Below are 27,249 nucleotides of genomic sequence, written 5' to 3'. Positions count from 1 at the left end.
AAATGGGGGTGCCTGGGTGGCACAGCAGTTAAACGTCTGCCTTCGGCTCAGGGCGTGATCCCGGCGTTATGGGATCGAGCCCCATGTCAGGCTCCTCCGCTGTGAGCCTGCTTCTTCCTCTCCCACTCCCCCTGCTTGTGTTCCCTCTCTCGCTGGCTGTCTCTATCTCTTTCAAATAAATAAATAAATAAAATCTTTAAAAAAAAAAAGCAAAAATGGGTACAGGATCTAAGAGATGATAGGTCTTTAGTTAGGCATCTTTCAATTTTATATTATCAACTATGGGAAGTGGATTTAATTAGTCTGTTTCAGATCTCTTATAGCGAAATTCAATATCTCTGTGTTTTCAACTACACCAAGAGTTTTTACTTTAAACATTCTCACTTTAATGATTTGATGAAGACCATGGTATTTCCCTAGATAAATAAAAATAAAAATTTTATCTGTAAAATATTGAATTCAATTTTTAAAATTCCTAATGTGTATCTTTGCTCCATCCCCTCTGTCTAAATTTGAGCTCCATATTATTAAATTTTCTTGACATGTATGTTCATTTAGGTTTCCCAAGTTTGCAGCACCATGTGTGCACATTATGTGTTTTTATAAATGCTTTATTGAAAAAAAGCACGCAACAAATCACTATTATCAGCCAGGCATTGTGCTGATACCAGATTTCATTTTCACAAATATGTGGTAATACATTTGTGTTATTGAGATGATTTTTTGCTTCTATATTTCACATAAAATATGTATATGTATTTTTATTTATGAAATAAATGTAATTTCTTTGCAATCTTATAAATGCAGGCTTTGATGCCTTGCTGCTGTAAGACAATATTACCTTCCCCAAAGCTTTCCTCCTTCCTTCTAGGATTATTGATTTCCTTTGCATTTCTGAAGGAACTTTTTATTTTGCCTTCAGTATAAGCTGATCTCCAGCTGTTACTCTTCCAGCTAGTTTGATTTCCTTCCATTTTACATGGCTAGAAGTTTTTTAAAATGCTGTTGCTCTTAAGAGCAGAATCAAAGATAAACATATTTGAGTAACATCCATCACCAACCCGATATACTTCCGCTTCCAATACTACCGTTATGTATTGATTACAGAATGAAGGTACCATTATAGTAGCTACCAATATTTGTGAAAACAGTTGATGCCTTGATCCTTTCAGTTTCACAGTTTTAGATGAAAAGAGGAATGCAGGAAAGAGACAGGATAATTAATAATTTGTTACACAGAAGTTTATGTTACAATGAGAAAAAAATATATGTGAGTAATTTTTATATCTTTTGAGTAATGCCACTAAATAATTCCTTGAAAAATGAAAAGAAGACCTATGTATTGGTATTTATACCTAGCTCATATGTGTATATCAAGAATTCTTCATCAAAACATGATAGGTGTTCACCTTTGCATTAAGAACCTTTTGTTTTATATATTTATTGTGGAAATGTTCATACATATTCATATATTTAGGAAACAGTATAACAGATCCATATGTGTCCTTCATCTAAGCTCTGTAACTGTCAACCTATGGCCAGTCACCATAGTTTTGTACACCCAGTCTCACTCTGTCTTACTATTATTTAAGACAAAATGCAATGCAGTACAGTGAGTCATGTCTTGAGCCAAACATGTACCCATTTTAACCCATACTCATAGCTTTCTCTTCCTCCTCCAGCTCAAACCCCCCACCCTTGTCTTGTCTCTGTCCTTTGTCTTATTGTTTTTCTTTTAGTGCTGCTGCTCTAATGGTGTAATTTAGCAAGAGGACAGATTAAAGGTCAGCGCCACATCCATCTCAGAGGGAGGAAACAGAACAGTGATGCTTTCTGACCTGCCCTCTTTTGCTCTCATCAGTGGCTTAATATGGTGGGTCCACAATGGCTGTGGGTGAGGCCCTGGTGCATGTGGCATGTGAGGATCTCTTCCTACACCCTGGCTGGGGTGTGTCAGTTCCTCTATGGATGATTCCAGGTTGGGCACCCCTATCACTATGACGCCCAGAAGTGTTGACTCCCTTGAGGCATGGCACTGGCATGAAGCCTCCAGGCTGTTTCTCTTATAGCTTGCATTTTGGAGGCCAGAGGCACATTCTCCACACTAAGGTCAAGAAATTTTTTCTGTCCAGAAACCTCCCAGTGTTTACCTACCAGGGTGCTCTCCTTGGGGATCAGCTTTTTGTCCTGAAGAACTGCTGCTATCATGATTATATGGAAGGGGACATAGAATCCCTGGCTGCTCTCAGTATCTGTTCTGGGCGCTTTCAAGGAATATTAAAGACAAATGACATTGTTTATGAAATCGAGCCCAAAAGACCTTCTACCACGTTTGAAGAGCTGATATATAATATCAACAATAAGAAAACACAATTCTAACTCATGAGATGTGCGTTGACAGATGAAGAAATAGCACAACAGTTGAAGTTACTAGAAAGTGAAAGTTCCATGTAGATGCAGAGTGGGTATAAAGATTAGTGGACCACAAGTGGTTTCGTAAATTGACAGTAGTGATAGACCACAATCAATATGTTTGTTGTAATACCTCAAATGTGCAGAATACAGTGTGCCTTATTATCAATTATGTAAATCAGTTTTCTAAATCACTGGATCTTGATATGATTTTAATAGGAATTGAGATATGGACTGCACAAAACCTCCTTTCAACTGATAACATTAAACTTTGGCTAGTACCATTTTGCAAATGGAAAAAGGGCGACTTTGGCACCCATTTGCCTCATGATCTTGCATTTATTTTTGTAAAGAAAACCATGGTATTGACATTGGCATGACCTATACTGGAACAGTATGTAATATGCTCTTGATGTGGATCCCCAAAATCATGTTACGTTTTGAACACAAGACATAGTAAAAGGAGGCTTACCTCAAACACATGATCTCTTTCCCCATAATACACTTATCTGATTTTGAAGTTGCAAGTGGCAAGAGGTACAGGCTGGGTTGTGAACTTCTCGGCGATAGAGCCCAACCATCCATAAGCTGGCAGAGCTACGAAAACAGAGTCACATAAACTCACAATTGAAAGCCCAGCAAGCCCATGCCTGAACAACATAAGGAAAGGAGAATTAGCCCAAGCTTTACTAAAAGCCACTCACCTTTGACCTGGCACAAGCTATGATTAGATATAGGTGATCAGCTCCTCAGCCTATCTTCCTAACAGAGGAAAGAGAGAAAACTCCAGAGTCACCTAGAGCTGCTATGGTTGTCTTATACACAATTCCTGCACACAGTAAAAATTACCATACATGCTAAGAATCACAATTCATGACTTGTTACTAAGAGAAGAAAAAAAGGAAGGAAAGAAGAGAGGGAGAAACTCTAAGTATGACCCAGATAGTGGAGTAAGAGTACATGAAAAATAAAAAATAAAAACCCAAACAACAATGATTATTATACATTTAAAATGGAAGAAAAATATGCAAAATATAAGAACAAATGTAGACTATGCTCAGTATGCTGGAATCTATACAAAAATTTCAGGTGGATATTGTAGAACTAAAAAGTACAATACATAATAGTTAATTCAGTGGATGGTTTGAAGAGTAGTTTGGACATAGCAGGTTACAGAATTACTCATCTGGAAAAGGTTAGTGGAAAAATCCCCACACTGCTGTGTGCAGAAAAATAAAAGCAGAATATAAAAGCCTAAGAAATATATGGAATATAAAAAAAGTTCTAGCATCCCTAATATTGGAACCCAGAAAAAGTAGCAAGAGAGATGTGAATGAAATGATATTCAACAGCTCTTTGTTGGCAATTTTTTAAAAAGGAAGACATTGTTTCACTGCGGGTCACTCACTTCTCAGAAGCCTGGCCAATTTTTCTGTCTCTTTTTTTCTTTTCTTTAGTTTGTGAGATTCTTAACAACATGGACGGGACTGGAGGAGATTATGCTAAGTGAAATAAGTCAAGCAGAGAAAGACAATTATCATATGGTTTCACTCATTTATGGAACATAAGAAATAGCAGGGAGATTAGTAGGAGAAGGAAGGGAAGAATGAAGGGCGGGTAATCAGAAGGGGGAATGAAGCATGAGAGACTATGGACTCTGGGAAACAAACTGAGGGCTTCAGAGGGGAGGGGGGTGGGGGATTGGGATAGGCCAGTGATGGGTATTAAGGAGGGCACGTATTGCGTGGAGCAATACGTGTTATATGCAAATAATGAATCATGGAACACTACATCAAAAACTAAGGATATACTGTATGGTGACTAACATAACATAATAAAAGATTGTTATTTAAAAAAATAACCTATCTTCAAAGTGTTGCTGCCTGCTGAAGTCTAATGATGTCTTCTAATAATTTTTTTGATATTTATTTCAGCTCAAGATTTTCCATTTGTTTCTTTTTATCTATGCATTCTGACTTCTCTTCAAATATATGGCTCATGCTAGGGCACATGTTTAATTAGAATAAGTGGAGATTTTGTCTGTTTTAGTCCAAAGAATGTTTTTAAACATAAAAAAAAGAAATTAAAAATCAAATGGAAAAACTAAACAAAATGGTGAAATCAATTAAGAAAGTCATTTTATGAAATGAAAATGAATCTAATTATAGATATGTAAGGGGAAGTATACAAAGCCAATACACAAGAAAGAAGCTGGAGACTTTAAAATTAAAAGCCAGGGTGCCTGAGTGGCTCAGATGGTTGAGCTTCTGACTCTTAATCTAAGCTCAGGTCTTGATGTCAGGGTCATGAGTTCAAGCCCCTGGTTGGGCTGCATGCTTGGTGTGGAACTTACTTAAAAATAAACAGTAATTAAAAAATAATTAAAATCCGGGCACCTGAGTGGCTCAGTCGTTAAACGTCTGCCTTCGGCTCAGGACGTGATCCCAGAGTCCTGGGATCAAGCCCCACATCGGGCTCCTCCACTGGGAGCCTGTTTCTTCCTCTCCCACTCCCCCTGTTTGTGTTCCCTCTCTCACTGGCTGTCTCTCTCTCTGTCAAATGAATAAATAAATAAAATCTAAAAAAAAAAAAATTAAAATCCATGCACTAGGTGTTGATTGTAAGTGATGAATCAGTAAATCCTAACAGGAATATACCTGTTAACTAACTGGAATTTCAATAAAAACTTGGAAGAAAAACAAAGAAATAAATACATACTGTGGGTGAAATAGTGTGAATAATAATAATAATAATAATAATAATTTAGTATAAAATTGCTTTCCCAAGTCAACCTGTCAACCTCTTTTTTTATTTCAAAATATTGGTGCTATTAATTAAAGAAGAGTTTCTGCTAAATGAGCATGGCTTTTACATTATTACTATTACTATCATTATTATTGCTTACTTCAAAACACAACTGCCTGACTAATATTTTGACCTGAAGTTTTCATTAGTTTTTATACTAACCAAATGGTAAGAAGAGTTATGAATTTTCATTTTTCTTTTTGACATGATTCAATTCCTCTAGAGGTGGAGCATATATTTCCTTGAGTGATGTAACTTTGGTATGTGACTTAGTAACCTCTTTAATGGATTTTATTTATTTTTATAGTATTAATCTTGTGACTGTCATTTCACTGGGCCAGAGTTCTATACTTAAATATACTACCTAGTTTTCCTTTGACTACTAGAACACTGATTTCTTAGGATAAATTGGTACATTCATACTATTGTGAAATCCCTATTTTCCAGATCATCTTAGTAGTCTACACATAAGTATTAAAAAATCATATAAAATGTATATCAATGGGTATGCATAACAAAATGATAGCTGAGAAATGATAGAGTTTAGTTTAGATCACTGGGTTATATATTACATCAGAAAAAGCAGTAAATATTAAAAAGCTAAGTATATAACCAAGAAATTAGAAAATAAACCACTGAAGATACACAAACACAGAAAAGGGCATGAATTAAGGTGCTGTAGGAGTGTTAACCATACTGACTTCATCTTTGGCCCTCCATCTTGTTCTTGTCCTCTCTTGGGGCTACATGTTCCAGGCCCCTTGGAGATTTTTATATATATCTATATATCATGGAACATTACACACACACACACACACACACACACACACACACACACACACACCTTAGAAAATGCTTGCCTAGGCTGTGATCAGGAAAGGCTTGCTCTGGCCCTCCATAAATTTGTTAAAGATAACACAGTTTCTTACCTTCCTGACTCATAGATGGTGCCCCAAGATCTAATTAAAGGTCAGCTATCAATTAAGTGCATGTGAACCCTTTGATCTCATTACAATGCCTTCTGCTGTCCCCTTGCTCTATAAAATCTGTGGACTAAGGTCCAGACATTGCAGAGAATAGCTGTGCTACTCTGTATTGCCACCCAGCTGGTCCTCTCTGTCAGTCAGTTATCCTGAATAAAACTCTGCATAAACTGTATGGACTCATCTGCTTTGTGTTGTGGTCTCAAAGTGCCTTCTCATTTGGGAGGACAGTTTATCCTTTCCCACCTTCTAATAGGTACTGTTAAGAATTAATGGCTTTTATAGTATGAAAGTCTTTGGAGATATTAGGGAAAAATGAAAGACAAAGATGAAAAACTACAGATCAAAAAATGAAGATAAGACAACAGATCCAAGGGAGACTAATACAATGTTAAAAATAATATGGAAACTTAACATGAGTAAATTTTGAATGTTGAGTGGACTTTTTTGAAAATGTGACAAACACAGAAATCAATTTTGAACACTGAACAAGTTATAGTATATAAAGGAATTGGATTATTAGTGTAAAGTCTACCCACACCAAAACCAGCAGCCCCAGTAAGCTTATAGACAGGTCTCCAAATATTCAAGGATTAAAAAAAATCCAGGGGTGCCTGGGTGGTTCAGTTGGTTAAGTGTCCAAATCTTGATTTTGACTAAAGTCATGGTCTCAGGGTGGAGATGGAGCCCCTGGTCGGGCTCCACGCTAGGTGGGGAGTCTTCTAGAGATTCACTCTCCCTCTCCCTCTGTCCCTTACCCCTCAGATAAATAAATAAATCTTAATAAAAATCCAAATTCAATGCAGATACTTCAAGTTAATATATAATAGCTGACACCATATACCTTATTTTACAAAACTAGCATAGCAGAATGAAACAATCATATAAGGATAGTATGGAAAAATAAACTTAAAAGGAAAGATAGTTTCTGAACCTATGTAGTACTATGAGATAAATAAAGACTAACAGTCATTTTCTTCCCCAGGCAGTCATGAGTGCAAAATTATAAAATATAAAATAGTGGTCTGACTCCCTATGTTTATATCATCTTAAGCAGGTAAATTTTGTTTACATACTTATTTGTTTATGAATTTAGGTCCTTTTTTAAGATTTTATTTATTTCAGAGAGAGAGAGAGCAGAGCAAGAGAGAGAGGGGAGAGAGAGTGGGGATGAGGGCCAGAGGGAGAGGGATAAGCAGACTCCCTGCTGAGAAGGGAGCTCAATGCTGAGCTTGATCTCAGGACCCTGAGATCATGACCTGAGCTGAACACAGACACTTAATCGACTGAGCCACCAAGACACCCTTAGGTCCTTTTTGTTATTGCAGGTGTACAAAACTGTTCTGTAAATACTTCAGAGAGTTTTGGTAAATCAAATCCTGTACCAAGTTTTATTGTTTTTATTGTTAATTCTTACATTACTATCACACCTTTGTCATAAATATTGAGAAAATGTTTACACATTATTATTAACTAATGTCCATACTTCTTACAAATTTCTTTTATTTGTATCCAATGTTCTTTTTTGTTGTTGTTGTCCTGAGTACGATATTGTTTTTAGTTGCCATACCTCCTTAGGCTCCTCTTGGCTATGAGTCTTTCTCAGACTTTCCTTATTTTAATGGCCTTACATTTTTCAAGAATCCTGCTCAGGTGTTTTGCAAAAGGCCCCTTAATTTAGGGATCTCTTTTTGATGGTGAAACAGGGGTTATGGATGTTGGGGAGGAAGGCAACACAGATAAAGTAACATTTTTCATCCATCATCTCGAAGGTTCATGCCATCAAAATGACTTATCTGTGTGATGTTAGCAATCATCTTGTGGCACAGATAGTCTTCTTCAGGTTGCTCAGTGTAATGTCATTCCCTTACTCCATGTCCATACTGAATTACTTAGAAAGAAGTCACTCTATGTAGCTCACAGTTAAGGGGTGGGAGTTGAGGACAGAGTGTTGACACAGAGTATTTGGAATTCTTCTGCTTTGAAAACTGTTCTCTTCTCCCCCATTTACTTCTCTCTTCAGTCATTCATTTGTATCAGTATGGGCTGACGTTTATTTTACAATATGTTGTAAATGTACAATATGTTCAGGTTTGACCTTTGAGAGGACTTTGAGTTAGTTCCTGTGTCCCTTTGACATACCACCATGCTGTCTTTTAGGAACTTCCTCATGTTCTGGCATTACAAGAAGTTCCAAGATCATATTGCATATTTAAAACAAAAAGTCAAACATTATTGATTAACAGATAACATGGGTGTTTCACAGGAAAGCCCAAGGGTTCCTTAAAACACACACACTTAAAGTAAAACATATTTTTAGTCAGTGAAAGGGCATTATGTAAATTTACAAAGTGAATTATATTCTTATACTAGCACCAGTTAGAACATTAATTACATGCACAATTGTATGCACAATATAAAAACACCATAGATAATTCATGAACTATATGCAACACCTCTCTCTTGGGAACCATACGGTATTACTGAAATATCTTTAAAAAGAACTAGAGAAGTGAAGATCTATATCATGTTCATGGATATAAAGACTCATTATTTCTGAGATAAACATTCTTCCCAAATTGAGGTACAGATTCAATGCAAGCCTCATCACAATTCTATCAGGCTGTGTGTGTGTGTGGTAGGGTGAGTGATAGGCTGATTTTAAAATTTATATGGAATTTCAAAGTATCTACAATATCTACAGCAATCTTTGCAAAGTAAAACGTTGCTATAGTAACACTACCTGTTTTCAAACTTGCTGCAGTGCTTCAGTAATCAAGACACGGTAGTACTGGTATAATGTTCAACAGCTAGGTCAATGAACAACTAGGTCAATGAACAACATAATGACTCTGGAAATAGGACAATATTTATATGGTCATTCATTTTTCAATAACAAAAAATGGAGGAAATGACTGTCTTTTAAAGAGATGGCATATATCTCTATAGAAAAAAGTGAACCTTAAATTCTACTGTATAACGTACTAAAGACAATTGAGATAGGCTTTAGACCTGAGTGAAAAACAAAACTCATGAGAGTTTTGGAGAAAACATAGGAAGATATCTTCATGATGGAAGCACATGACGATTTCATAGACTACAGAAAAGAAAACGTGAAAAATTGATAAATAAGGCTCATCAAAAATAAAAATTTCTCACTACACAAAGTCACTGCCAAGAAAATAAAACAGAATGGGTACAATTTACAAATATTAACAAAAATGTGGAGTCACCAGAACTTTCAATCATTATTAGTGGGAAAGTGAAAATGGTATGAGTAATATAGGAAAAGTTTTGTCTATTTCTTTTAAAAACTAGGGTCCAGTGATTCTTCTCATGTGATGATTCATAGCAATTGAGTTAAAGAAGTTTGAAGAAAGTGTATCATTATTCAGACTCAACTTTTGAGAGCAAACTGTTGGTGTTAGCAGAGGGGAGGTGGGTGGTGGGATGGGTGAATAGTGATGGAGATTAAAGAGTGCAGTTGTAGTGATGAGCACCTGGTGATGTATGAGATAGCTGAATCACTATATTGTACACCTGAAACTAATGTAACACTATATGGTAACTATACTGGAGTTAAAATAAAATGAGTAAAAATGTATAATTAGGATGTGAGAATAAAATATAGAAAATAAATTAGTAATGTGAAATCCTTTTCAAAATTTCAGAGATGAACTTTTAAGAAAAAATCCTAAATGTTTGAAAGCTCTTGACTATTTAAAACCTTTTTAGAGCTAAACCTACATTTTGCTATTTAATAATGAAGTACTTGCAATTTCATGAAGATAAAGATAGCGCAGTTAGATTTCCTGTCAAACTCATGCCTACAGTGTTCAGATAAGCAATATTTATAACAGCACACATACAAAGGCTAAAAAACATTTACTAAAACATGATTTTTTCCTCTTATCTTTCCTTACCTATAATTAGGCAATCTCTAAAAAGTTATAAAATTCTTAAATTTGTTTCTTAATCTTTATTTTGCTTTCATTTTTCTGTGTACAGCAGTGTGAGGATTTTTCCACTGACCTTTCCAGATGAGTAATTTTGTAATCTGCTATGCCCAAACTACTGTTCAAACCATTCATTGAATTATCTATTATGTATTTTACTTTTTATTTCTACAATATCCACCTGAAATTTTTGTATAGATTCTAACATACTGAGCATAATGTACATTTGTTCTTATATTTTGCATATTCTTCTTCCATTTTAAATGTATAATCATAGTTGAGTTTTTTTTAATGTACTCTTGCTCCACTACTTGGGTCGTACTTATAGCTCCTCCCTCTTTTCTGTGTTCCTTTTTTACTTCTCTTAATAATAAGTCATGAGGGACGCCTGGGTGTCTCAGTCGGTTAAACTTTTGCCTTTGGCTCAAGTCATGATCCCAGAGTCCTGGTATTGAGCCCTGCATCTGGCTCCTTGCTCAGTGGGGAGCCTGCTTCTCCCTCCCCCTGCTTGTGTTCTCTCACTCTCAAACAAATAAATAAAATCTTAAAAAAAAGAATATTAAAAAAATAAGTCATGAATTGTGATTCTTAGCATGTATGGTAATTTTTACTGTGTGCAGGAATTGTGTATAAGACAACCATAGCAGCTCTAGGTGACTCTGGAGTTTTCTCTCTTTCCTCTGTTAGGAAGATAGGCTGAGGAGCTGATCACCTTGTGCCAGGTCATAGCTTGTGCCAGGTCAAAGGTGAGTGGCTTTTAGTAAAGCTTGGGCTAATTCTCCTTTCCTTATGTTGTTCAGGCATGGGCTTGCTGGGCTTTCAATTGTGAGTTTATGTGACTCTGTTTTCGTAGCTCTGCCAGCTTATGGATGGTTGGGCTCTATCTCCGAGAAGTTCACAACCCAGCCTGTACCTCTTGCCACTTGCAACTTCAAAATCAGGTAAGTGTATTATGGGGAGAGAGATCATGTGTTTGAGGCAAGCCTCCTTTTACTATGTCTTGTGTTCAAAATATAACATGATTTTGGGGATTGACGTCTTTGAGAAATTTCCAAGAGGAACTCACCAGCATCTCATGGAGCTCTCAGATTAAGCTCTTGTGACTTGGGGAAATCTGCTGGTGAATTAAAGCCCTTGATATTAATGTTTAGAGTCTATCTAACTCTGTGTAGTACCTAAGACACTGGGGATTTCTCTTTCCCTCAGCAGAGGTCCTGCACCTGGGCCAAGCCTAAGACTCAAGTCATATCTGGCATCAGCAAATACTCAGAGGCTAAACTGGCCGGCAAGATTCAGTGCTTTTTAGAATTGTTTTACCCTGCCTGAGATTTCAGTTCACCTATTCCATATTACTTCCTTGGCTCTCTGATGTTCTTAAAACATGGGTTAATATAAATTTGGGTTTTTCTAGTTTTTTTCCTAGTTTTTTTTTTTTTCCTTGCAGAGGACACATGGTCTGCCAAGACTTAGCTATCCTACATGGAATTGTAAATATCTTCTTTGTCTTATTTTATGAGTGAAGTTACCAAGGGTTGAGTGGCAAGTACCATTTTCCTCTCTTTTGAGATTTTGAAGTAATTATACCAGAGTATAAAATATGTCCCCAAGATGGTAAAGGCAGTGGTGTGGAAAATTCAAAAGCTTTTGATGACAGACTTCCTCCTGTGTTCTCTGTTATTCCAAGATAAGTACTCTATCAGTCAGAATTCAGTCACAACAAGCAAAGCCCTCCCTGAGAAGCCATGCTTTCCTAACAGGAAGTGCAGCTATTGCACTGAAGACTGCAGATTAAAGGAAAGACGTGTGCTTCTTGGGACCCACACTTTTGGAGTAGGTCCCATGGATCTAGGACTCTGGGGAGAGGGTTGGCCAACGTGGTACTGCAGCTCAGGGATTTGGTGGAGGACTCCAAGGCCTGGGATCTAGAACTGCAAGGGTAAGACACTTGTTGGTGTGCCAGGATCTCTGAAGCTGACAGTACTGTTGGTTCTGAGAATTACCAGAAAATAATGTATATGCATATATATTATAGATATATGTATATATATCTCATATATCATATATATCATATTATTCTGTCCTTATCTATATCTACATTTATATCTGTATGTGGTAATATAAAGATTGTAAGTCACTGCCTTTGCCAGGGTGAGAGTCAGTGAGGCAACTTGGACATGAACAGTGTTCAAGACATTTCCCATGTCCAGTTTCCCTCTGGTTTCCACTATTTGTGGTAGCTAAAAATGGAGGACTCATGAAGGAGAAATGTGATTTGTAGTTTTCTATTCCCTGTGTATGAAAGCAGATTACAAAGGGGAAGGATATTTCGAATTGTCAGACAGCAATTAAACCCCCCCCCCACACACACACATCCTCTGAGGGCACTGCCATTGCTCAGGAAATACAGAATAATTCCATAAAAAATAATTACCAAAATTGCCTAAAATAATGGAAAAGAGAAATGTGCTGAGAATTAGTATATTTTGTTTATTGGTCAATGACTAGTGTTTATGATCCCAAATGATAAACAAAGAAATCTCAGGGATTTTCTGTCAGCGATCTGTGGTACAAGCTGTAACATTTTTCCTGCCGGGGGACTAAAACTTAACAAATGGGCAAATTCATCTGGGATTGGGTTTCTTTTTGGAAATCATAACTTTTTAGTTTTCATTCTCAGGTGCAGGTGGATCACTCACTTCTTGATTGGGTTCCGGTGGCTCATTCTGCTGTTCATTGGGTGCAGGTGAAACATTCTGCTCTTCTTTCTTAACCTTTTTTTTCCTTCTCATAAAAAACAAAATTAACATACAACATAGTAAAACTGAAGAAGGAACCAACCAAAATAACAGCTGGTAAGTCTTCTTTTGCTGTTTCTTCTGTGGTACCTCTGTCTCGATTCTTACTGGGGGTGGGCCACTATCAACACTACCTCCATTGCCTTTCACCCGGCAGTCAGGGGGGTTCCACTCATCGCTGCAATGGCAGTGATGTCTATTGTTGCAGACCCCATTTGTATTGCAGGTCTCGGGCGAACAGTTCGTTTTCAAATATGCCAAAGGGATACACTTCCTTTGGACACAGATATGTTCCTTTCCACACTCTGTACCATCTTTCACTTGACCGAGATCAGGCAAGGGCATCCCATAATGGAAGTCTATACCCCAACAGATGCTATCATTGAGGTGAAGCCAGTGCAGAGTAGAATGATCTCTCAGAGTGGGGATCTTTGCCACATCTTTACACTGCACCCTCCCACACAGGGTGTCTGAGGTATTACATTTAATAAATTGATTGTTCTTGAGACCACAGTTACCGAAACGGTCCCCTCGGATATTCACTGTACTGTAGCAAATCTGACTTGCACTTTTGGCATCTGGGCCAAAAAGTTTGCTGCACAGTTCGTCACGGATATTGCATCTCTTTTCATAGCAGTAGCCACCACCTGAGCATTCGACTCCATCTTGCACATACACATCTTCTGGGCATTGATAGGATGTCCCATCGCACCACTCGGGAAGATCGCATTCGTTTGCCTGTTCTCTACATACCTCACCTGATGGCATGACCTTGCAGTCTTTGCAACAAAGCCCAAAAGCACAAGTAGCCCCAGGACTCAGGGTACAGTCTAACTGACAGCATGAATCTTTTGTACACAAATTTAAGGAGCCACAGTCACACTCTTCTCCTTCTTCAACCACACCATTTCCACAGCGTGTAAACTTGAAGGCTCTCTCTGGAGTGGGTGGGTGGAAGATACATCTTGATCCTGCAGAGGTGTGCCAATATTGAGCATAACTGCAGTTGCTGAATTTAGTCGCCTGAGACTGTGCTGCGTGCATTATGCACACACTGTCTGCACATTTACATGTTTCCTCATCATGCCTCATACCCAGAGAATGACCAAGCTCATGTGACACAACAAATGCAAAAAAACCCAAATCGTCACTTGTGAAAGCATCCACTGCACAATTAGTATTATATGTACATATTGATCCAACATAAGATATGCCAAATATACCATATTCTCTTTTTACAAAAACATGTGCAGCATCATGCGGCATACGGGCATTAAAGCCTTTTTCCTTCCAGGCACAAAATAAATCCAAGAGTACATCCATGTTCTTTATTTCAACAGGGTTTCCTTTATTCCAGACCTCCATTCCAACTAAACTCACATCAATATTTAGTGGTTGATAGAAGGTATTTACGTAGCTCATGGTAGTAATCACTTGCAGTTCCACAGTTGTGACATTATATTCGTGATAAGCGTATCGATTATAGTCGACCACCACTGCCATTTCAACAAATCTCTTTTGCCTCCACAGCCCTTCATATCCACTTCGCAAAGTGGAACTATTGTTCTCTTGAAACTTCATTTGTTGTGATATTTTTTCATCTGTCAATCCACACCTCACGGGTGGGAATTTTTTCTCCTCATCGTACACCTTAAATACCAGATGTTCAAATGTGGTAGAAAGCCTTTTGGGCAAAATTTCATAAACAATGTGATTTATCTGTAATATTCCTTGAAAGTTTCCAAAACAGGTACTCAGAGAAACCAGGGAATCCGGATCCCCCTCCACATAACCATGATAATAGCAATCTTTCCGGATAAATGGCTGGTCTTCAAGAAGAGCACCCTGGTCTGTGTATGTGAACACTGGGAAGTTTTCGGACAGCAAAAGCTTCTTGACCTTCATGTGGAAAACATGTCTCTGGCCTCCAAAATTTAGGCAGTAAGAGATCCAGCCTGGAGGCTTCTTGAGCATGCCAGTGCCTGTTATCCTCGAAGGAATCACCACTTCTGGGGGACCATGGTGATAGCAGTGTCCAACATGGGACCACCCAGAAAGGAGCAGAAACACCCTGAGCCAGAGAATGGGGACGGTGATCCTCACGTGTACCAGGACCTCACCCACAGCCATTGTGGAGCCACCATACTCAGCCATTGCTGAGAGTAAACCAGAGCAGGTCAGGAAGCATTACTGTTCTGTCTCCTCCCTCTGAGCTGGATGTATGCTGATAAAGAAAGTGCTGATATTTAAAAATCTGTCTTCTAGCAGTCACACCATCAGAGCAGCAGCACTAAAAGAAAAAAATAGAAGGGCAGAGACGGAGTGGGAGATATAAGCAAGTCAAGGTGAAGGATGAAGAGAAGCCTATGGGTTAAAATGGGTTAGTGTTTGGCTCATGACTCAGTATACTGCATTGCATTTTCTCTTAAATAATGGTAAGGCAGAGTGAGACTGGGTGTACAAAACAATGGTGATTGGCCATAGGTTGACACTTGCAGAACCTATTGATTCATTATACTGTTCTATAAATATATAAATGTGTATCAACATTTTCATAGTAAATATATAAAATAAAAGGGTATTAATGGAAGCATGAACACCTATCACGTTTTAATGTAGCAGTCTCAATTTATATATATGGACTGGGTATGAATATCACTATATAGATCTTCCTTTCACTTTCAAATGACAAATTATTTAGTTGTATACATTATTCAGAGAAGATATAAAGATTAGTCACATATATTATTATTTTTTCTCATTGTCTGTAATATATGCTTCCATGGGACAAATTATTAATTATCCTATCTCCTTCCTGCATTCCTCTTTTCATCTAAGCCTATAAAACTGCAAGGACCAAAGCATCAATTGTCTTCACAAACATTGGCATCAAAGCCTGAATTTATAAGATTGCAAGGTGACTTGTTCCTGGGCTTGGCAGTAAAGTGTATTTACTTCAAACAAAAATACATATACATATTTTGTATGAAAAATAGAAGCAAGATAATGGTGTGACACGTTCAAGAAATCTACATGAACATGTATGTCGTGAGATACTAATGGTCTGGAGGTACTAATGGTCTTAAATTTGGACAGAGTGCTTGGGGCAAAGCTACACATTAGACATTTAAAAAATTTCAATACTTTATGTATACATTGCTTATTTTTATTATCTAGTGAGAATATCACAGTCTTTATGAGATCATTAAAGTAATATGAATACTTGAAGTAATGACACTAAGAACTCTTGCTCTAGTTGAAAAACCAGGAAAGTAAGTCAGCTATGAGGGATCTAATGTAAACTGATCAAACCACCTCCCATAGTAGGTAACATCAAAATAAAAGATGCATGATTAGGGACCTATATCTCCTAGTCCTTATACCCATTTATGCTTAATCTTTTTTAAAAAAATCTTGATTCTACATTCCTTGACCTCTTTTCTTTCTTTTTTTTTTTTTTAAAGATTTTATTTATTTATTCGACAGAGATAGAGACAGCCAGCGAGAGAGGGAACACAAGCAGGGGGAGTGGGAGAGGAAGAAGCAGGCTCATAGCGGAGGAGCCTGAGGTGGGGCTCGACCCTAGAACGCTGGGATCACGCCCTGAGCCGAAGGCAGACGTTCAACCGCTGTGCCACCCAGGCGCCCCCTTGACCTCTTTTCTGCAGAATCTCTGTGTTATGTATGGAATCTTCCTTTCATGAAAAACAAAGATCTCTCTACTCTCACTTTTTCAGGGAAAGCTCCTTATTCCTACTTCACTTTACTAAACGTAACAGTCAACAATTCAAAGCCAGGCAGAAAGAAAGATTTCCATTCTCACTATTCCCATATGGCATACAGAACAGATGATTGGTCCCAATTTGCACTGATTACCAAAGCTACTTCCAAACCACTAAACTGGTAGCATCTCATTAGGTAACTATTTAGCTTGCTTTCTTACTCATATTCCAATACCCAAATCAATGCTATACAAACCTCAAGAAATTAGGTGTCTGATTTACTAGGATATTATCCACCAATAATTTTACCCATATTTTGGGTTTAGTGGGCATGTGGAAAACCCATAGAACACCTAGTTTATTTTAGGTGGCCTCATTTTCAACATTTAGCCATTGACCTACGGCTAAGCATTGTATCTTAGTATCACCTGTATGTAATTATCAAACTCTAACTGTAACCCTAACCATAACCCTACTCCTAACTCTTATCAACCTCCATTGTCCTGACTCTTACATATTAAACAGTTAACCACAACTCTTATTCTTATTCATAACTTAATTCCTTTCTTAATAACCATTTTCATTAATAATGTGGTAGAGTGCCGTAATAGTACAGAAACTTAGAAGTCATACATCATCTTTTATAATTTGTTTTTTTCCTCTCCCAGGGCTTCATCAAATTAATCAATCTATCTACTCTAATTACTACCTCCCCTCTCACTCCCATTTATAGCCTATCAGTTTTTCCCAAACTACGAATAACGACCCATTAAAAACACAATTTTGTTCATCCAACCAAGAAAAATAGACCAGAATAAGACATAATCCAGGTCACAGATCTTCCTTAAGATGAAAAAAATGGCAAAGAATCATGTACTGTGTATGTGTGTGTATTCATGTATGCACAAATACTATTGCTTCTCTCCTTTACAGCTAAATTCTTGAAAGACTTACCAGCAGTAGAATTAATGGTTCCCACTATCTTTTCTAACATAGCCCTATCATAGACAGAGGTAGTACAAACTTCCTCTTCATGTACAGACTTTGATCTGAAACTTTACATAACAAAGAAATAACAGTCCCCTCCCTTTCATCTCTCATTTGATTGTGTTCTAGATTTAACTGCTTAGCAACAAGACTTTCTCAATTCTAGACCATGGCAACCGGATAAATGTTCCTCTACTCAGGTTCCAACGTCTCCATCAAGCTTCGTCTCTTAATTACTCTTCAATGTGAATAAATATGACTGTATTTTTTATCCCTATCTTGTGTGCTCCCTGCATACAGTAGAAGCACTTGACCATCACTATTTTTGTTCATACTGCTGCCCTGGCCCCAGATTATTTTCTCAGCAATGAACCATATTATGGAATACTTGAATCACCTCAGGTTCCAGAAAGAAGTTTGACCCTATTTAAATCATTTAACAAGTATTAAAACATCAGTAACCATCTGTAACTTTCTCTATTAGGCTAATGAATAACTCAGAGATATTTCATATCTACAAATAAGGTGCTTCATCTATTAGGGAGTATTGCTAGCAAGAAAAGGCAAAACAGAATTTAAAAGAAGAGAGAGAAAGGGGCGCCTGGGTGGCGCAGTCGTTAAGCGTCTGCCTTCGGCTCAGGGCGTGATCCCGGTGTTCTGGGATCGAGCCCCATGTCAGGCTCCTCGGCTGGGAGCCTGCTTCTTCCTCTCCCACTCCCCCTGCTTGTGTTCCCTCTCTCGCTGGCTGTCTCTCTCTCTGTCAAATAAATAAATAAAATCTTTAAAAAAAAAAAAAAAAAAAGAAGAGAGAGATGAATTAAATATAATACAGGTGGTGATGTCAGCAACATGGTGTCATAGATGTTCCTCATTTATCCCCCCTCTCCCATTTTTTAAACAGTGAGTTAGACATCCATACATTAAAGAAGAGGACCTCAGCACCTGGGAGGAATCCAAGAGAACCTTTGCTCATCTGTGCATCAGAAAAGAAACAAACAAGACCTTAGTAAGAATGGATCCAAGAGAGTTAGCAAACCTGTCTTACCTCCACTTGCTTTGGTCAAGGAAAAAACCTGGAATGTGCTGCCTGGACAGAAACACACAGGTGAGAGAAAATTTATTAAAAAAGTCCAGCCTGCCATAGTGGAGATTTCAGCATTGCCATTGGAGCAGAATAAAAATGAGTTTGGAAGCAGTAGACAGAGAGGAACTCTACTAAAGCTGTCCCTCTCCCCAGTGGCACTGCACAGTACTAACCTCTCTGTCAGTGTGAGATGTTTCTCACAGAGATGGTGGAAAGAGGTGACCTCCCCAAACAGTAGTTGGAAAGCAGTGGGTGACTGTCAGGTTAATCTACCTGTGGGGTCAAAACTGGAGAAACCTGTTTCTTTTCAGCAGACCCTGATTTCTAAGAATGTACCTCCATGACTGGGGGCAGACAAAGAAAGGAAAGAAAACAGACAATAATTTCAAAGGTCATGAAAGGAACACAGTTTCTACTGTGGATTCAGGACTNNNNAGCAGGAACTCTTCCCACAAGCTTCTGGGAGTACCCTGCTGGAGGGTATCCCTATCAGCCTGCAGGCACCCTAATTAGAAGAATAAGATTAAAGGTGTTGTTTGGTCAACGTAATTAACTGGTTGCCTTTCTTTTTATAACAGACTATGTATTTCATCTTTGTACAAGTTTTACTCAGCCATAAAAGAGATATTATTTACATATGCTTGCATATTATTTGAATATGTTGAAATCCTAACCACCAAAGGTATTGGTATGAGTAGGTGAGGCTTGGGAGGTAAGTTGGTCATGAGGATGAGCATTCAAGAATCGGGATAATGTTCTAGTAAAGGAGAGCTCATAGCTAGCCCCTTCTGCTATGTGATGATGTAAGAAATATGTGACATGGGAAAGGGCCCACAGTCAACCATGCTGACATTCTGATCTCTGACTAGCAGCCTCCAGAACTATAAGCAATATATGTATACATATATTTATATATTTAAATATGTATGTATTTGTTTATAAGTCACCCAATCTGTGGTATTTTGTTATATCCATTTGAATGGACAAAGTCAGTTTACGGATTTTGTATTGACCCATGAGAAAAGAGTTGAGAACTATTTTTAGTCAATGAAAATATATGCTTGTTGGGTCTTTATTTGAATTATTTTCATTTACTTAGATCTTAGTTACAAAACTTATAATCACATATCATAGTTTAGGAACTTTGGGCCAAGGTGAAATCCTCAAACACAGAGGTAAAATCAAAGTTAACATGTTTGGTTCTTATGAAATAGGAGCAACTGGTGGGGAGCGTATGTCCCTTGACACAAAACCTCTTCTGTTGGATGTCTGGCGATGAGCAAATACACTAGTTTTCTGAAAATACCTGACAAAGTCAGAATATATCAAGGTAGAATATGTACCAAGCCAAAAATTTGAGTCTCTTTGTAAGAACTCCAAATACCAAGCATTATGGAGATTTTGAAATATTGGGTGCCTTTCAGTTAGAATTTTTTTTATGTTTTAGATAGTTTTGAGTTTAAAATACGACTAGGTCCATTCTTATCTTCCTAGAACTATGTGAAATGAAGTAGAGCTTGAAGTGTTTACTTAATGAGAGTATGTTATATGCTCCCTCTGGTATGTTGACTACAACTTTTAATCCCCAGAGAGTATTAAAGATACTCTCTTGTTGGAAAAACACAATGTTATTTTCTGGAATGTGAGATAAAATGTAAACTTTAGCCTTTTTTAACAATTTAAACTTTTTTAAAAATTTTATTTATTTATTTGAGAGAGAGAGAGGGAAAGAGCACGAGAAAGAATAGGGGCAGAGGGAGAGGGAAAGGGAGAAACAGACTCCCCACTGACTGTGGAGTCTATTTCAGGGGATGGATTCCAGGGCCCTGAGATCACGACCAGAGCTGGAGTCAGATGCTTAACTGACTGAGCCACCCAGGTGCTCCTAAACTTTAGTCTTTTAAAATGGAAAATTTGAATTCTGTTAGAGTAACAACAAGATAAAAATTAATTTTTTAAAAGATTTATTTATTTATTTTAATGAAAGAAAGAAAGAGAGAGCTGGGGGGAGGGGCAGTGGGAGAGGGAGAGAGATTCCTGAGCAGACCCCCTTGGTGAGCAAGGAGCCTGATGTAGGCTCAATCCCACAACCCTGAGATCATGACCTGAGCCAAAATCAAAAGTTGGATGCTCAACCAATTGAACCACCCAGGTGTCCCAAATGCATTTTCAATCACTGAAGCAACTGATTAAAGTTCAACTGTTATTGTGGAAATAACTATTGTAGTAGAGATTCTAAGGCTTGTTCTGATTTCATCTTGCTTGTAAAAGTTGTACACCATACGTTATTGGGTATTCAAATACTTCTGGGTAAAATTTTACCCACATTATGCTTATAAATGTTTGAGCTAGTTTATTCTGTCAGTTGTGTGTTTGACTTTGTTGCATAGAGGTCAGAAGATTGGACAATGTTGATTATATGAGAGACATTGAGAGAGTTGATATTTTAATTTGCGAGGTCAAATTATTTTTAAAAATTAATCCTTCTTATTAAGAAATCATAGTGAACAACTGTCCTTATAACAATAATTGTCCTTAAGTTAATAAGGGATTTTTAGATTTTTTTTTTTTAAAGATTTTATTTATTTGACAGAGACACAGACAGCCAGCGAGAGAGGGAACACAAGCAGGGGGAGTGGGAGAGGAAGAAGCAGGATCATAGTGGAAGAGCCTGATGTGGGGCTCGATCCCAGAACGCCGGGATCACGCCCTGAGCCGAAGGCAGACGCTTAAGCGCTGTGCCACCCAGGCGCCCCTAGATTTTTGTTTTTAATCAAAGTATATTTGAAATACAATATACATAGTGATTCACAACTGCATACATTACAAATGCTTACCCCAATAGGTGTAGTTACCATCTGTCACCACACAAAGTTACTACAATAGAATATTGACTGTATTCTCTATGCTGTTCTTTTCATCCCCATGACTTGCTTATTTCATAGTTGAAAGTTTGTATTTTCTAGTCACCTCCCTGATTTTGCCCATCACCCACTTCTCTTTCCTCTGGGAACCACCTTTTTTCTATATTTATGATTATGTCTCTGTATTGTTTTGCTTATTTTTTTCATTTTTCTTGTTTTTAGATTTTATGTATGTTCTCCATATTTCTGCTAACACATTATTTTTTGTCTTTTTGATACTAGTCATTCGGGCTGGTGTGAGGTGATACCTCATTGTGGTTATGATTCTCATTTCTCTGATGATTAGTGCTGTCGAACATCTTTTCATGTGTCTGTACGACATCTACATATTTTCTTTGGGAAACTATTCAGGTTCTCTGCCCATTGTTTAGATTATCTGGGGCAGGGGTTGCTGTTGAGTTATATAAGTTCTTTATATATTTCAGATATTAACGCCTTTTCAAATATATTGTTTGCAAATATATTTTCCCCTTTATATGTTGTATTTTTGTTTTGTATATGGTGTCATTCGCTAGCAAACCTTTTTAGTTTGATATAGTCCCATTTGTTTACTTTTGCTTTGTTTCCCTTGTTTGAAAAAACATTTCCAAAAATACATTGCTAATATTGATGTCCAAGAGTTTACTGCTTATGTTTTCATTTAGGAATTTAGGTTTTTTTGCACTGAAATTTTTAATCCATTTTGAAATTTTTTTTTTTGCATATGGTGTAAGAAAGTGTTTCAGTTTCATTCTTTTGCTTGTTGCTGTCCAGTTTTTCCAATACCATTTACTGAAGAGGTGATATTTCCCCCATTGTATATTGTTGCCTCCTTTGTCATAGATTAATTAACCATACAAATGTGAGGTTATTTGCAGGCAATCTATCATGTTTCATTGATCTATGTGCTATCTGTCCCAGTACTACCCTGTTTTGATTATTATGGCTTTGTAGTATGGTTTGAAACCTGGGAGCATAGTTTCTCCAGCTTTGTTCTTTTTTAATCAAAATTACTTTGGCTATTTGTGTCTTCTGTAGTTCCATAAAAATTTTAGAATTATTTCTTGTAGTTCTGTGAAAAATACTATTGGTATTTTGATAAGAATTGCATTGAATCTGTAGATTACTTTGGGTAGTATGGACAATTTAACAATATTAGCTCTTCTAATCCATGAGCATGGAATATCTTTCCATTTGTTTGTATCAACTTCAATTTCTTTCATCAATGTTTTATAGTCTTTGGAGTATAGATCTTTTACCTACTAGGTATTTTATTCTTTTTGGTGCAATTGTGAATAGAATTATTATCTTAATTTTGATGTTAGCTGTGGATTTGTCATATGTGGTCTCTATGAGGTATGTTCTCTGTAAACCAACCTTTTGAAGAGTATTTATGATGAGAAGTTAAATTTTGTCAAATGCTTTGTCTGAATCTATTGAGATAATCATGTAATTTTGGTCTTTCGTTTTGCTGATGTGGGGTGTCTGTGGATGTATTTGCAAATATTAAGCCATTCTTGCACATCTGCAACAAATTGTGTGGTGAATTATTATTTTATTGTGTTGTTAAATATGTGTTGGTTAAGGATTTTTACATAATTTCATCATGGGTACTGCTCTTAATTTTATTTTATTTTTGTACTGTTTTTGTTTTTGGTATGAGAGTAATATTGATCTAGTAAAATGCATTTGGAAGCACTGCTTCCTCTTCCATTTTTTGAAATACTTTGAGATGGATACGTATTAATGTTTTAAATATTTGGTAAAATTCACCTGTGAAAGCATTTGGTTTTGGATTTTTGTTTGTTAGGAGGTTTTTTGTTTGTTTGTTTTTTTGTCTAACTTTTTTATTGAAGTATAGTTAACACGCAATGTTACATTAGTTTTAGTTGTACAGCATAATACTTGACAACTCTATACATATGCTATGTTCACAAAGTGTAGCTACCATCTGTCACCTCACAGTGCTATTATCATACCACAGACTATGTTCTCTGTGCTGTACTTTTTATCTCCATGGCTTATTCTTTGAATAACTGGAAGCCTGTACTCTTCATTCATTCATTTTGCCCATCTCCCCACCATCATCACAGCTAGCAACCATCAGTTTGTTCTCTGTATTTGTCTGTTCTGTTTGTTGGTAGGCTTTTGTTTTGTTTTTAGATTGCACATATAAGTAAAATCAGATGTGTTTTCCTTACTTATTTCACTTAATGTAGTGCCCTCTAGGTCCATCAATGTTGTAGCAAATGGTAAGATCTCATTCTTTTTTTATGGCTGACTAATATCTTACTGTGTATACCACATCTTTTTATCTACTCATCTATTGATAAAAACTTAGGTTGCTTCCACATTTTGGCTATTACAAATTGTGCTTCAATAAACATAGGGATGCATATATCTTTTCAATTTAGCGTTTTCATTTTCTTTGGGTAAATACCCAGTAGAGGAATTACTGGATCATATGGTATCTATTTATAATGTTTTAAGGAAACTTGATACTATTTTCCATGGTGGTTACAACAATTTACGTTCCCATTAACAGTACATGAGGGTTCCCTTTTCTCTGTATCCTTGCCAACATTCTTACTTCTCATCCTTTTGATGCTATTTTTTTTTTGCATTTCCCTGATGATTAGTGATTTTGAGCATCTTCTCATGTATTTGTTGGCCATCTGTATGCCTTTGGAAAAAATGTCTATTCAGGTACTCTGCTAGTTCCTTAATTGGATTATTTTTGTTCGTTTGTTTTTCTTTTCTTTTTTTTTGGTGCCGTGTTTCTACAAGTTTTTTTACATATTTTGGATGTCAACTCTTATCAAATATCACTTGTAAATATCTTCTCCCATTCAAGTAGGTTCCTTTTTTGTTGTTGATGGTTTCCATCTCTGTTCAAAAGTTCTATTTTCATGTAGTTCCAATAGTCAATTTTGCTTTCATTTCTCTTGCTGAAAGAGACATAGCTGGAAAAATGTTGCTAAGATCAACGTCCAAGTGATTACTGCTTATATTTTCTTTAAGGAGTTTTATTATTTCAAGGTTCACATTTGAGTCTTTATTCAATTTTGAGTTTATTTTTGTATAAGGTGTAAGAAAATGTTCTCGCCCCTTTTCTATCGTCCTCGGCTGGGTGCCCTTCAGGAGACCTGAAACCCAGCGAGTCCCGGAAAAGCCCCTGGCTATCACCAAGCCCAGTTCTGTGCTAGTTAATAGGCACCTGGCGACTTTGGTTGTCCTCAGGAAAAATGACTTTGGCAGCACCAGGGCCCAGCACAAGTCTAGAATGGCTTCAGCTAGTTCCAGTGAATGGAGATAAATGCGATGTGATTCTGCCCAAAGTACATATTTTACTGGAAAAGTGATCACCTTTACACCAAAAGCTGATTAGTAGGCAGCTTACAGGAGGGAGGAGTAGGGGACCCCTTTTTCAGCCGGTCCTCTGAGTCGAGTTGGATAGGTACCAGACCAGCCTGAACATCCACAGAATCAGCCTGAGACACAGGAAGATACATCTGGATCTCTACAAATGAACATCTCCAGAGCTGAGTATTGAGGTACGAAGCGGGGAACCGTGACACTGTGCACAGATATTGGAAGATAAACGGAAGGGGGAGGGAGCTGCCGCATTTGGGCACCGGGAAGCGGTAGCCACCTGCACGGGGGAGCTGGCGGACTTGCAGACGGCACCCATGAAAGAGCAGACTGAGACCGTGAGCCGGGGAACGCGTGTGACCAGATGGAAATGGAGCTCCGGTGCACTCACTGGAACCAGACTGAGACCGGGAGCTCCAGAGCGCGAGGAGGTGGCTGGCAGCTGGCAGTGTTAGAAACACAAAGGTCAGAGACACGCAGGCCCTGGAAGTGAGGGCTGGGACACCAGGTGTGGGGCGCACATCCCAGGAAGCTGCAGGGTTGACCAGCACCAACAGAAACAGAGTTAAAGTGGCCAGAACATCAGTGAAAAACAGTCCGCGATCCCTCTGTTCTGAGACAGAGGCTGAGATTCGGCTACTGCTGCTCTGACTCTCAGAAGAGGCACAGCAAACCACCAGGGAAAGCCGCCAGAGAACAAAAGCCTGGAAATACTGGCTCACGGTGTGCCCATCCCCATGCCCCCTCACAGAGGACACGGAGACTCTACCCAAACAGGGTTGCCTGAGTATCGGTGCAGCAGGCCCCTCCCCCAGAAGGCAGGCTGAAAATCAAGAAGCCCACATCCCGGGGCGCCTGGGTGGTGCAGTCATTAAGCGCCTGTTTTCAGCTCAGGGCGCGATCCAGGTGTTCTGGAAAGGAGTCCCTCATCGGGCTCCTCCGCTGGGGGCCTGCTTCCTCTCCCACTCACCTGCTTGTGTTCCATCTCTCGCTGGTTGTCTCTCTGCCACATAAATAAATAAAATCTTTAAAGAAGAAGTCCACATCCCTAAGGTCCCTATAAAACAAGGGCCCACGGCCTGGGTCCCGGTCAATAATTTGGGCTCTGGACAACCCCACAACCTCTCCTCATCAGAATGACGAGAAGGAGAAATCCCCCCCAGCAAAGAAAAGACAATGAGTCTGTGGCCTCTGCCACAGAACTAATGGATATGGATATAACCAAATTATCAGAAATGGAATTCAGAGTAACAATGGTCAAGATGATGTGTAGACTTGAAAAGAGTATTAACGAAAATGTTAATGAGAATATAGAATCTCTAAGGGTGGAAATGAGAGCGAATCTGGCAGAAATTAAAAATCCTATGAGCCAAATGCAGTCAAAACTAGAGGCTCTGATGGCCAGGGTGAATGAGGCAGAAGAATGTATCAGCGAATTGTAGGATGGGTTAGTAGAAGAGAAAGCTAAAATAGAATCTGGGCTCAAAAAAATCCATTCTCAAGAATGTAGGTTACGGGAGATTACTGACTCAATGAAACAATCCAATGTCAGAATCATCGGCATCCCCAAGGGGGTGGAGAAAAACAGAGGTCTAGAAGAGATATTTGAACAAATTGTAGCTGAAAACTTCCCAAATCTAGCAAAGGAAACAAACATTCGTGTTCAAGAGGCAGAGAGGACCCCTCCCAAGCTCAACCATGACAAACCTACGCCACGTCATGTCATAGTGCATTCGCAAATATTAGATCCAAGGATACAGTATTGAAAGTGGCCAGGGCAAAGAAATTTCTCATGTACCAAGGCAAAGGTATCAGAATTATGTCAGACCTGTCTACACAGACCTGGAATGAGAGAAAGGGTTGGGAGAGCATTTTTAAAGCTCTTCCAGAGAAAAACATGCAGCCAAGGATCCTTTATCCAGCAAGGCTGTCATTCAGAATTGATGGAGAAATAAAGACCTTCCAGAATCGCCAGTCATTGACCAATTTCGTAACCACGAAACCAACCCTACAGGAGATATTAAGGGGGTTTCTATAAAAGTAAAAAGGCCCCAAGAGGGATACAGAACAGAAAGTCACAATCTATAGAAACAAAAACTTTACTGACAACATGGCATCATTAAAATCATATCTCTCAGGGGCACCTGGGTGGCTCAGTCGGTTAAGTGTCTGTCTTTGGCTCAGATCATGTTTCCAGTGTCCTCGGATCAAGTCCCACATCGGGATCCCT

The 27,249-nt window shown here is 38.1% G+C and overlaps 1 protein-coding gene across 1 annotated transcript; it reads right to left on the bottom strand.

Moving 5' to 3' along the window:
- Positions 1-1,762: 1,762 nt before the first annotated feature.
- Positions 1,763-15,105, bottom strand: LOC103675979 (disintegrin and metalloproteinase domain-containing protein 20-like). The gene is made up of 4 exons (XM_040625647.1): positions 12,995-15,105; positions 2,954-3,009; positions 2,155-2,264; positions 1,763-2,104 (listed from the first exon to the last, which is right to left on the bottom strand). The coding sequence occupies exons 1-4, from the start codon at positions 15,103-15,105 to the stop codon at positions 1,763-1,765; spliced, it is 2,619 nt and encodes an 872-aa protein (XP_040481581.1).
- Positions 15,106-27,249: the final 12,144 nt, after the last annotated feature.

This window comes from Ursus maritimus, unplaced genomic scaffold (assembly GCF_017311325.1).
Source record: "Ursus maritimus isolate PB19 unplaced genomic scaffold, ASM1731132v1 scaffold_11, whole genome shotgun sequence".
Lineage (NCBI taxonomy): Eukaryota > Metazoa > Chordata > Mammalia > Carnivora > Ursidae > Ursus > Ursus maritimus.
This window is presented reverse-complemented; position numbering and strand designations above follow the sequence as displayed.

Coding starts and splice junctions, on each gene's coding strand:
- LOC103675979 (XM_040625647.1), bottom strand. CDS start 15,105: ATGGCTGAGTATGGTGGCTCCACAATGGCTGTGGGTGAGGTCCTGGTA. Junction 3,010..12,994: donor ACTTACCAGCTGTTATTTTG/GTTGGTTCCTTC, acceptor CTGTTTTCGTAG/CTCTGCCAGCTTATGGATGG. Junction 2,105..2,154: donor TCCCCAAGGAGAGCACCCTG/GTAGGTAAACAC, acceptor TCTTGACCTTAG/TGTGGAGAATGTGCCTCTGG.